The sequence below is a fragment of the Drosophila arizonae genome, chromosome 4, assembly GCF_054131065.1.
Source record: "Drosophila arizonae isolate 15081-1271.41 chromosome 4, UAZ_ARI_1.0, whole genome shotgun sequence".
In the NCBI taxonomy this organism is placed as follows: Eukaryota; Metazoa; Arthropoda; class Insecta; order Diptera; family Drosophilidae; genus Drosophila; species Drosophila arizonae.
In genome coordinates this window covers 4,110,788-4,123,271 of record NC_142924.1, presented here as the reverse complement: position 1 = coordinate 4,123,271, position 12,484 = coordinate 4,110,788, and the positions used below count along the sequence as shown (strand labels likewise).

Here is a 12,484-nt window from a genome sequence, read left to right as displayed (position 1 = left end):
TTTTTCTACCCAGCAAACGCTGTGGAGCATTGATGAGGATATGCTCTAGATGCGGTGCATATATGGATTTTCTAGGGTTTTTGTAGAACTGGATTACAGGGTATCGGCTGGGCGGGCACTTTCGTAAGTAGAGCAGACTTTGCTATTTTTTTATGGCTCGCCTACGAATGTGGAAACTCGTTTTGTTTTTAGGCATCAAAAGCAGATAGTTGCTTGGATAAGCACTTTTCATTAGGACAGGCCGGATGCGCTTCCGTTCCACTCGATGCGTCAACGGGCATTCGCCCGGCTGCTCCTCGCTCGCCACTCCACACGGTAGCCCTTGTCGGCTGTGCTCTGATTTGTTGAAATCTTTTATCGTACGGCAAAAACTGTTGCCATGACATCAGTTGGCTCGCATATGCTCCCGGGCTCTGTCTTCCGGCCTGCAGTCCACTTGAAACCCAGTTTGGAAGGCGTGATCCTGTGCAGAGGCACAAAGGCAAAGCGAGAGGTTGAGCAGGGAAGGGCAGATGAGAGAGATGAAGTGAGGGCTATTAGGTGCAAGCGGCGCTCGCTAATTGCCCACACCTCATGTCAAACGCCCGAGCATCGTTTGTCGCTTGTCAAACGTGACCGGGAACTGAAGTAACAGGTTCTGTTGGGGACAGCTTCTACTACTAACTGCTCCCTTTAGCTTTAGCTGTAGCTTTGCCCTCCATCCATAGCTTACCTTGCCATTGGTCACGAGCAGCGCATTCACTGGGGTCAGTTTGATGGTGCGCGCCTTCTTCCAGTTGCTGTCGGTGGGCTGCGTGTAGAGGAGCTTGCCCTCCATGGCGAAGCGGACCTCATCGTGATTCCACTCGAGTATGTCGATGGCCATTTTGCGCAGCTTGATGTTTATCATATCAATTTCGCAGGAGGCACGCCGATTGGGGCTCGAGGAGCTGATGCGGCGCCAGAGCTTGGTGGGCACATCCTTGGCCTCCTGGTTGATGTGATTCAAATGCAATTCAATTTTCTCCTGCGCCTGTTTCAACAGCTCACGTCCATCCAGGTGTGCGGGCGTCACCTTGTACAAACGCGCCAGCAGCAATGGATACTTGGTGACACGCTGTACGGGCACCTAAAGAGAGGGAAAGAGACAGAGAGAGAGAGAGAGAGAGGGAAAGGGAATCAGCACAAGGGGTTAGACGACTGAGAAACAGACGTTTAGAGGCCAGCCATGCATATAAAACACAATCGAGCATCGGCCAATCGCTTACCATCAGAAACGAGTTGAGATTCATGCGACGCAGCACGGCGTTCTCCATTTGAGAGACCTTCAGGAAGATGCGCAGCAGCTCCTTCTCCTTCTCGAGATTGGCCAGCAGCAGGCTGGCGCCCGCCTGTCGCACGCAATAGCTCTCGAAGGCGTGCAGCATTTGGGTAAAGTCCAGAAAGATGCGCCCAATGTTGACCGTCAGGAGATCATCGTCGCCCTGCTCCAGAGCAATGTCCAGGGCGTCTCGCATACGCTCGGCCAGCGTCTGATTGTTCTCGAGCAAGTCTTCCGTATTGAGGAAGATTGCAGAGAGCTGCTCCTGGGTGAGCAGACCGGCCACCAGCATTGGCTGGCAGAACTCCTCCAGTATGATTTGCAAGTCGCGGCCATATTTCTCCTCCGTCTCCACAATCTCGGTGATAATCTCCTTGCGCTCCACCCGCTTCTTGCCGCACTTGCGGCACACGAGCGGTGCGTAGAGGACGCCCGCCTCGCTCAGCTGCGTCTCCACAGGTCCGTCGCAGTCCTCGCATAGGTGCAAGGGACTCACAGCCGGCTGGTATTTGCTGCGCGAGGACTTGCTTGTCTCGGAGCCAACGCCCGAGTCCTGGCGCTCCACATCGCTGCCGCTCTTGCCGCAGATGAAGTTGTGCGGCGGCGGTGACAAGGAGCTCATGTTGCTGTGGCTATCGTCGCAGCTGACGCGCTTCTCCAGCTCGCTGAGCGTGTCGCTTGCCTCCTCTTCGATGATCTTCGGATTGTTGCTGTAGTCGAAGCTCTCCTCGCGCACCAGCCCGCGCTCCTTGGCGTCGACCAGGTAGGAGAGTATGTCGTATTTGGAGGCGCCCTCAAAGATGGAGCGCGCCGCCTTCTTATCCAGCTCGGCATCGTTCAGAGGGGGTGCGGTGAGGGGCAAAGGCGGTGGCACTTCGTTGATCTCCTCATAAATGGGATCGCCATGATGCCTGATGGATTCATAGTGATGCTCGGCCTCTGTGTGCGTGCTGTGCTCGATCTCCGCGAGAGTCGCGTCCACCAGAAGTTGATAGAACTTGGCGCGTGTCGAGGCATCCACATCGGAGTCTGTTGCCGGCTCTGCCTCGGCCGCCACCTCCTCCAACACGCCTGAGGCTGTCATCTCGCTCGAGCAGCTCTGATAGCAATCGGACTCATTGGCCGCCGCCTCAAAGTCGAACAGCTCGTAGTTGTGGGCGGAGGCGAAGCTGTTGGCGGAACTGATGCTGCCCCGATTGGACAGACGATCCTCCTCTTTGGTCGTCGCGGTCGTTGTCGTCGCCGTCGTCGTCTGAGTCGTCGTTGGTGTCGCCGTCGTCGAGGCCGCTGCCGGCTGTCGCTCCTGGCGCACGCGCTGCAACGAGACGTTGATCAGCCGGTTCATGTCCTCGTGATCTTTGGTGCCGCTCATGTCGATGCCTTCGCGCGTTCGCTGCAGTCGCTCCAGCGAGTTTTCGATCAGCTCTGCCACAGTGTCCGTCTCCAGGCCATCGGCCACCTGGCTCAGCATCGGATCCTGCAAGAGCTTGGCTATGAAGCCACTGCTCGGCGCTGCCTCCTTGGTGGACGTGGCAGCTGTTGGCGTCTCCTGCATTTTCTTGCTGCGCAGGGCATCCGTTGCGGGCAGCCGCAGGCCGCAGACATGCGGCACGAGATTCCGTTTGACAGCCTCCACGGGATTTCGTAGAATCTTAAGCAGCTCCGTCTCGTGCGGCACCAGAGCAGCGCTCGCTGAAGGAGACGGCGGCGGTGGAGTGGCCGGCGTTGAGCAAATAGCTGGCGGCGAAGGCGTATTGATGGGCGTGGTCGTGGTAGCTGAATGCCTGCTGCCGGCTGTGGCCAGCTCCTTGTCATAGTCCAGCCTAATCAAGGTGCGACCGCGTCCACTCGAGCTGCTGCTGCTCGACGTCGAGCTGCTCGACGTGGATGAGATGCATGAAGCGGAACGCTGCAGATTCACTTCGCTGGTATTGCTGCTCCTGATCGGTATAATGGCAGCCAGATTGGCATGCTGGCTGCGTAGCGTGTTGAGCAGATTGTGCTGCTGGATGAGCTGCTCCTCGGCGCTGCTCACGCTGATGCAGACGCTGTTCGCCGTCTGGCTGTTGACCACCACGGAGGACTGGTAGAGCGGCTGGGCGGCATCGGCGCTGAGATTCATGGTAGAGTAGCAATCGTCGCCGTTAATCAGTATCGATGTCTTCTTGGGCGCCACGTCCGACTCCGCATGCGGGGAGTGGCAGCGCATCGTGACATTGTGCTCCAGCTGCAGAGGGTGGGCATCCTGTTCGCTGTGCGAGATTTTCAGGCGATGCACCTCGCTGCTCTTGTTAAAGGGCGCCACCCGGACCACAGTTCTCTGCTGTGTCTGTGGCTGTGGCTTTGGCTGTTGCTGCCGAGATGGCGACGGCGACGGTGATGGCGACTGCGATGGACCGGAAGCAGGAGCAGTTGACTTATTGATTTGCTGCGGCTGCGGCTGCGGCTGCTTCTCTAATCCGTTTGTGGTCGGCGTCTTGGGCAAAGGCGGCGGCGGCGGCGGCTCCGTTGGTCGCCTTTGAAATAAATCTCTCGAGTCGTTGCGGTTGCTTTTTATGCGCAGCGCCATTGTGTCCTTAAAATTTAAAATGACACCAGACTGCGAGGGGTTTGATGCTGAGTGCTCTGCCTGCTCCAGCTCCTGCTCCTGCTGCTCCTGCTGCTGCTGCTGCTGGTCGTGCTTGTCCTGGCCAGGCTGTGGCCTCGACTTCGAGCTGGGCGGGGCAGACAAATGCCTTTCGCTGTGAGCGCGTCTGATGGGATTTCGCGATTGTGTCGTTTGTGCTGCACGCTTTTGACTTGCCCGCGGCCTGCTGCTGCTGCCGCTGCCGCTGCTGCTGCTGTTGGCCTCGTCCTTGCTCTCCTGCTGCTGATGCTGTTGCAGCTTACCCTGCTTCGACTCAGTGGCAGGCTCAACCTCAGCCTTAGCCTGCTGGTCGTGGTCCTCGTCTTGGTCCTTGTCGTTGCTATTGTGGCTGTCGTTGTGCTCGTCATCATCGTCATAATCGCGATTTGCTGCTGTCGTCTTTTGGGCTGTCGTTGCCGTTGTCGTAGTCCTTGTCGTTGCTGTTGCTGTTGCTGTTGTTGTGCCGTTGCCTGCTAAAGAAAAGAGTAGAGAAAAGCTGGTTAGTGGTGAGTGGCAAGTGGTGAATCGCGTGTCGCAGCTAGCAAAATGTTGCCTTTTGCAAAATAAACCGCAGACAGCAGAGGCAAATGCAAAGGCAAACGCAAACGCTTTTTTCATAGCTTGATGAACGGCTAAAGGGAATGAAGGGACCCGGCCAACAGATTTGTGTACGTGGTGCCAGAGAATGGAAGGATATCGAAAATGTTGATTACCCTAATTAAAATTAAGTTACGCTCTTTTCTCTGTTTTTCATAAAAATTAGAGGAGAACGAAGACAGAAATTTGAGAAATTTATTATTATTTTTACTAATTTTGATCAGCGTTTAGCACAGGGCTAATTAAAAACCAAATTCTATCATCAAATACATATCTTTCTAAGCTTGGTATTACAGTTTGAATCTTAATCCTATAATTTAACCTGAGATTTTGATGAAATACTTGCACATCTTACCAAAGTTTAGCGTGTTTTCAACTTATGAAAGCCATTTTCTCACAGTGTAGTCCTAGCTCTTTTTCGGCTAAGCACATTGACCACTTGGCTGCACTTTATGCATGCAGATTTATATGTCTTTGGGGCGGCCAGCCCCACGCCCACGGGTAAAGCCCACCAAGCCAACTACGCAGCCAATCGCCCAACCACCAGCCCAACCAACGCCCCAACCACCGACCCAACCTACATCCTTGTGTGCCACGTTGACAGCCACTTAAAGATGTGCTTGCCAGCGATAAGGTGTTTTGTTTTGGTTTTGGTTTGGCGGCGGCTTCTACTGCGGCTTTGCTGCTGCCCCAGTGGCCCCACTGCCCCACTGGCCACCCAGTGGGTTAGCTATTCCCCACGCTCGCTGACAATATGTACATATCTTTATTTATGGTAAATTGGGTGATTTACGTTGCGGCCGATAAGCGTTTGCTTTTCAGCGGCTGCCGTTCGCCGTTCGCCGTTCGCTCTTTGTAGCCGGCATGCTCTGGCTGTCCTACGCTGGCATTTGAATTGCCAGTCCTTGAGTCTGGGTGCACAAGTCAACGCTGCTAAATGGCGTTTTGGCATTATTTAGAGAGGGGGTCTGAGGCTGAGGCTGTGCTTCGGTCGGTTCGGTCGGGTTAAGAGAGCGCGAGCTGCGGGGCGAAATTGGATGAAAGAACGCGGCTGTCACCGCAGGCAGCGGCCCGAAGGGCAGAGCGCGAGACGTGGCAAACAATTTGTGTCGGAATTAAGATAATAGATTACATTTAAATGTGTTTTGCTCGCTTTATTTTGGTATTTTTATTTGTTGGCTTTCTCCGAGTCTTAACTGAAATGCGGCTGCGAAAAGGGTTCTCGTAAGCGCGTATCTTTGAAATTTGAACGACGCAGCTGACGTCAGATAGACGTCAAGTCTGTGCGACGATAAGCAGGCACTTGCAAGACATGCCATCAGCCATTTACACCCACACACACACACACACACACACACAGACAGCGACACGCTTGCTGATGTCCTTGAGCAGCAGCAGCAGTAGCTAACGTTGTCCTTATCATGCTCGCTCTCGTCCATTTTAATGAGTGTGAAAAGTGAGCTGGTTTTATGGCCGTGCGCTGCGGTGCGGTGCGGTGAGGTGCTTGAGCTTTGGCCATGTCCAAAGGTGGACATTTTATGTTAATGAGTATCATCAGCGTAGAGATTTCAGCATTAATGATGTACATCTGTCAGATATGCTGCCTGCTCTCGGCCACTCTAGCACTCTGAGTGGCTTTTGCCTATGGCGTTGGCGTCGACGTCGGCTTTGACTTGAATCGAATTAATTATTTGTGGCAAGCACTTGAATTTCAATCGAACCTTTGTGTGCTAATCGCATTTCCAAAGTTAGTTTTCTATGCAAAATAGCGACAAATTACAACAACAACAAGGATATAAGTGACAGATAGAAAGAAGAGGAGAGAGCGGGCTGGAGAAAACAATGCAGACAATGCACGAATGAGATGAAATCAACTCGTTCTCCATTTGCCATGCTTTTCCTTTCGTTTTGTTGGCTTTCATTTATTTCTTCTTCACTTTGTGTTTTGTTTTGTTTTGTTTTTTTTTTTTTTATTTTATTTTTTTTTTAAGAGTACACTAAATGCCACCTGCTTGGCAGCTCGGCAGCTCGTTGTCGAGTACGAGCCACTTAATGAGATTTTGTTGAAAATTACGTTTGCTTATCTTGTTGTTGTTGCTGTTTGTTACTGTTGTTGTTGTTGTTGTTGTTGTAATCGCTTGTCTTTGAGTTAAAATATTTAATTAACACCTTCTGTGCTGTAAGCAGCTGAATGTATAAGCAGAGCTCAATTGTAAAGCATTCGTGTTAGCTAATAAAATGAATGCGACGTAAATGAGTGCGGCGTATACGTGATATTTGATGAGTTGACAAATACCAGCGAAAAGTTGACTACAAATTAAAATTGTTTCTGGTAATTGGAGGTGAACAGAGAGAAAAGTTTGACAAGAATGAAAATGCATGAAACTAAATGTAGATTAATATGAAACAAAGCAGAGGAAAGCAAAGACAATACCTCTATCGAAATTCCAGATTCATGTGAACAACTGGGTCAATTTATCTTTTCAGTTCTCTGAATCTTCTTTTTAGCCAAAATCTAGCTTGAATTTTTTTCTAATCATCTCTGAGATACTAGAGTCTAGCTCTCTGGCTATACAAATTCTATGGCCAATTATAAAAATTTATCAAATGTCTGCAAGCAAAATGTATACACACACACACACGCATTCACATACGCACCACACACACACATGTATAAGCATAGTTAGCTTTGTTGACCCGATTGATTGGCTAACTAAAATATTTTTGTAAAGAACATAGATTTGTCAATGAAATGAAAAGCTCCCTGATAACAAGCTTATTTGCCACTGAGCCAAAGAGGATGCAATGGAAATTGCACGAGTATGACACGCAAAATGTTGCTGAAATCAAATGGAAATGGAAACATTGTTGCCAGCTCTCTTCAGTTGATGCGATTTATGCGTAAAATAACTTTCAGTTTGTTTTTCATTTTAATTAAATTAAATGCCAGAAATAAAGGTTTTATACAATTTTACAGCAATTTTGCCAATGCCAAAAATCAATCTCTCTCTCTCTCTCTCTCTCTCTCTATATCTCTATCTATCTCTTTCTAGTTGTCGCTCGTTATCTGATGTATAAATATTGTTGTTCAGTCTATCATTATTGTTATCATATAATATGTATGTCAGTGTGTATGTAAGGATAAGCAGCGTATTGAATAGGCATGGCCGTGGGCTGTGAGCAATGGGCTGGGGGCGTGTACATGGGCGCTGGTCCATTACAAATGTGTCTGTGTGCATTTGAGAAGAAAAAGTAATTAAAAGCGTTACTTGTCGGGATTAGTAAAACATTTTAATTTAGTTGTTGCACAAAAGCAAAACGGACAGCCAGCCAGCCAGCCAGCCAGCCAAGAGAGGGTAAAGAGCGAGCGCAAGAGGGAGAGGGGAATGATTGAGGGGCTATAGCGAGTCAAACTGAAATGGGTCAATAAATCCGAGCTTAATTTTATTGCTATGCGCGCTCTTTTCACTAGTTTCCAGAGCGGAAAACGAAAAACGAAAACGAACAAATATAAATCGCAATGGTAAACAAATCAAAATAAATGAGTAACAAAAGCAACGGCAAGCAAGTCGGACTGAACTGAGTGAGCAGATGCGCGCCCTGCCACTGGCCCGCCCTGTTCTACCTCATGGCATCCTAATGCTTAGCTCCACACTCAACTTGCTGACAAGCTGACAAACTGGCTCGACTCTGACTCCGTCTGGCAAAGTGCCGAGCAGCAATTGGGTTTCTGGGACTGCGATTGCGATTGTGACTTGAAGACGAAGCTGGGGGCTGAAGCTGGGGAGACCAGAGCTAACAGAGATAATATTGCTCAAGAGTTTGGGCTGCAAACATTGTGCACATTTTGGCTCATTTCAATAAGAAATTCGCAAGGCGAGGAAAAAATTTACTAGCCATAAAAGTCAGAACATGTCGGTGGCAGTGGCTGAAGGAGGCATGTGGGGGCGTGGCAAATGATAGTTGTTTTACGTTGATACGAATTTCAAGGGATAAAGCATATAAACTCGCATTAGAAATGCACGAGTTGATTTGAGTTTCATTTTGTCAGTGAAATAAGCAAACAATGCCCATTGCAAGTGGCAGGCAGCAGCCAAAGCAACTGAGCAACTGAGACAACAAAGCAGCAACAAAGTGCAGCCGAAGGTGGCATCAACAAAGAAATGAGCAGTTCGGCATGGGATTAAGGAACTCTTGAATGCCCTGCAGAATAACCGAAATAGAATACTCTACATTTAATATTGCAATAAACTTTTGGCTCACTCTCAGTCCGAAATAAATGCTGACTATAAAATATATAATATAGATTTGGAAGAACGGTAGAGCAATGAACAGTCAGCCAAATCTAGCTGCATCGAGTCTCGTTTTATAATTCCGATCAAGTAGATATATATCCATACATATAAGTAGTTTATGGGGTTTCCTTAAAGGGTATTAAATGACGACAAGAACAACAACAACTGCTGGCTCGACTGCTTTTTGGCTGCTGTTGTCGTGGCACGTTTTGTTGGCCTGCACAACATTCATTTCCTGTTTCTTGTTGCTGCAGGACGCCAGATGCTGCTGACTTGGCCACTGGGTCGCGTTTTGTCTTGAGTGGGTCTTCCTCTGTTTCGGCTTCTTCTTTTAAATGCGCGTAAACTACTTACAGGGCGCATCCGGCGACGCCAACGTCAGCGCCAGCGCCAGCGCCTATATTATATTTTCCCATTTAGGGAGTAGAATAAAAAAATAAATAAAAGCAGCCGAAAGAAGTGGGAGAGCAGCTGAAAAACATATTGCCAAAGCGCAAAACAGCGAACAGAAGATGCGTTGAAAATCTTTTATCAGTGAAATTATTTGCCCAGGGACAACGGCAACGGGCAGCGAGCAACGTGCAACGGGCAACTTGCAACGTGCAGCAGAATGAATGCGCTCGAAATGGCAAAAAGAAGTAATATCCAGGAAAATGACTGCACGAAAACGATGAGGAGATGAAGAAGAAGAAGAAGAAAAAGAAGAAACAAGAGAGCAGCGGAAGATGTAGGCAGGCGTACGGTTAGCTGCCAAGGGAGAGGAAGACAAAAGGAACTGGCCAAAACAAGTCTGGCCCCAAGTTGCAGGCCAAATGTGTTGGAAAATTTCTTACTGCACGGTTATAACAACGTTGCGAAAAGCGTTTTTCCTTCGCTGGCGCGCTGAGGCTAAGAAAATCTGCGCCAGACCCTCAAAAGCATGCTACACTTTTCTTTAATGGCAGTCGCGTCGCTTTTATGTCAACAAAATTGAGAGAAAAGCAACAAATGCAACTTTTCCATGCCAAAAGCAAAGAACGACGCTGGAATACCCTTACTTCAAGCCTAAAGAGAGAGAGAGAGAGAGAGAGAGAGAGAGAGAGAAAGAAGTTGAAGAGCAGCGAACCTACTATATACACTATTATTTTGCTCCTTATGTAATTAATACCCTGCAAACTGCATAGGAAAGCGTATACCCTCTTGCTTGTAGCCTGTGTGGCTTTGTGGGCAAAAAGCAGCCGTAAAAAAGCTGAGTTACTTTGGCTAGCTGCTGCTTTTATAGCTGGCCAGCAGTCGTTGACTTGATTCTTTTTTGCTTTTCTTCTGCATCTTCTTCTTCTTCTTGCGCTTGTGCTAGTGAAGGCGTGGCTGCTCACCTGATTGCTGCAGACAATGCGCTGCATTATTTAAAGAAGAGAGCAGTAGATGCTGTTGCCCAGGAGCAGCGAGCAGCGGGCATCAAAATGCAATTAAAGCGTCGCGCGCAACGACGGAACCTTTCAGAAATAAACTCGTAAAATTTGCGCATGCATTGGCAGACAACAGAGACATAGATAGGATGCCGAGCAACAACAACAGCAACAACAGCAACAACAGCAAATACAACAACAATATCTACAAGAACAATCTCTACAACAACAACAATAGCTAAGGCACGCGCTCTGCACAAGTTTCAGACAACTTCTAAAAAATACTAAAAATACTTAATTTAGCTAGAAAATGTCGCTGGCTTTTGTTTTTCACAACGCGTCGCAGCTTTACAGGTGCCTCGAGAGCCCCACCTACCCATGGTTACCCCTTCGGCTAGAGCCGTTCCTGCCTGCTCTACGTGCAAGTTGTATGTATGTAGGTCTGTCTGTATGTATGTGTCTGCTAAGTGCAGCTAGAACTGATGTGTGTGTGTGTGAGTATGAGTGTGTGTGCATTAGAAACGCTTATGACAAACGGATATTAAGTTCAGCAGTCACGTAGCTCAGGTAAAATTCTTTTACGATAATTTTTTGCGAAAAGCAACAACAACGCCTAGGAGAGAAAGAGGAAGACGAGCTAGAAGCACAGCAAACATTTCAAACAGCCAAATGAGCGCTAACTTTTTGCAGTTCTCTTAAGAAGCCTTTAGGAGTTTAAAAGCCGCTCGCTACAGTCTGCAGATAGAAGCACTATAAACTCATATCTCAGAGAAGTTGCTTGGGAAGCGGGCATTTTGGCCTTTACGAAAAGAAAATAACTGAAATCCGACTACCAGTTTGAGAACCATTTAAAATCCTGGGAGACTGATAAGAAGGTGATGCTGTTGATTAGGTTAATAAAAAGTATATTAAAAGAGAGAAAGCAAAACGGGACGATCTGCATTCTTTTAGTTAAGTTTTATTTGTATGAATATCAAACGCAGTTTATTTCCATTTCGAAAATATTGGATATTGACTTAAATTTAATCAAAAGCTTTTTATTTTCTCTCATTTCAGAACTAATATTATCTTTTCATCGTACTGGACACTGGAGTTTCTGGAATAGCTCGCTGAAAGCAGCCTACATAGAATAAGCGACAAATATTATTACATATATGTTTCTATAAAATACTATAAATTTTCGTAATGTGTTATTATTTTTTAATTAAAATGTATGTTAAGTCCTTTTTTTAAATCCTAGTCATAAAGAACAGTTAAAATGCCCTAGAGTAGCTATAATAGTTTAAGCTTTAAACAATAAATGTAAGCATATTGTAAAATGGCAAGATATTGAAAGTAATAAAAAAAAAAAAAAATAAATAAATAAATAATAATAATATATAAAAAAAAAAAAAAAATTGTGTTCTTATTAAAAAAGAATGGGAAATGCGAAATGGAAGTGTGGTGAGTCATGGACACATTCAGGCGAACAGAAATGCTCAGAAAGTAGTCAAAAAAATACACATAAAATATTAAATTCCATACCCGCCCAACGGGGTCAGTTTTCGGCGGTACAGCTGTCGTTTACTTCACCAAAATCCCGCTGAAGTAACAGGCGAACAGAAATGGCCAGAAAGTCGCCAAAATTACCGCGTGTAAAAATTTCATTGCATACCGGCAAGGGGCGGCGGCTGCCAAGTCGCTAAACCTCAAAATTTGAACGAAATTTCGGCTGGGCTACCAGGCAAGCAGAAATTCCCAGCAAGTAGCCGAAAAATGCAGTATGCAAAAAAGTGTTGCATACTTTTAGTTGCAGCATAAATTTGACAAATGCATGTTTCCGGTGCATATGCTCGTGGGCAGCAAAACGAATGCCATCGAATTGTAGGCAAACGTGAAGCGATAAAATTCAAATTTTTTTTTTATTATACCCTGAACCCATTGAAAATGGGAAATCAGGGTATAATGGTTTTGTTGAAATGTATGTAACAGGCAGAAGGAGGCGTGGCAGACCCCACAAAGTATATATATTCTTGATCAGGGCGACGAGCTGAGTCGATTTGGCCCTGTCCGTCTGTCTGTCTGTCCGTCTGTCCGTCTGTCCGTCTGTCCGTCCGTCCGTCTGTCCGTCTGTCCGTCTGTCCGTATGTTTGAACGCGTCGATTTCCGAAGATATAAGAGCTAGAGACTTGAATTTTTTTTTTAAATGACCGTATATACAGCGCGGACGTCGAGTTTGCTTTTAAAATTCGAAAAATCATCCCGTTATGTTTTTATCGACTAAAAACATTCAAGTTCA

At 47.2% G+C, this 12,484-nt stretch overlaps 1 protein-coding gene across 3 annotated transcripts in view; it reads right to left on the bottom strand.

The window, feature by feature from the left end:
* Positions 1 to 12,484, bottom strand: part of RhoGEF64C (Rho guanine nucleotide exchange factor at 64C) — a 132,797-nt gene that overhangs the window by 2,739 nt on the left and 117,574 nt on the right. For 2 of the 3 annotated variants that reach the window (XM_089467977.1, XM_018008484.2), the window contains 2 exons: positions 1,248 to 4,399; positions 713 to 1,108 (listed from right to left, as the gene is read on the bottom strand). In XM_089467977.1, the coding sequence (XP_089324103.1) occupies positions 713 to 1,108; positions 1,248 to 4,399 (3,548 nt within the window). The remainder of the gene's footprint in view (positions 1 to 712; positions 1,109 to 1,247; positions 4,400 to 12,484) is intronic. The other variant, XM_089467978.1, reaches the window with a different exon arrangement.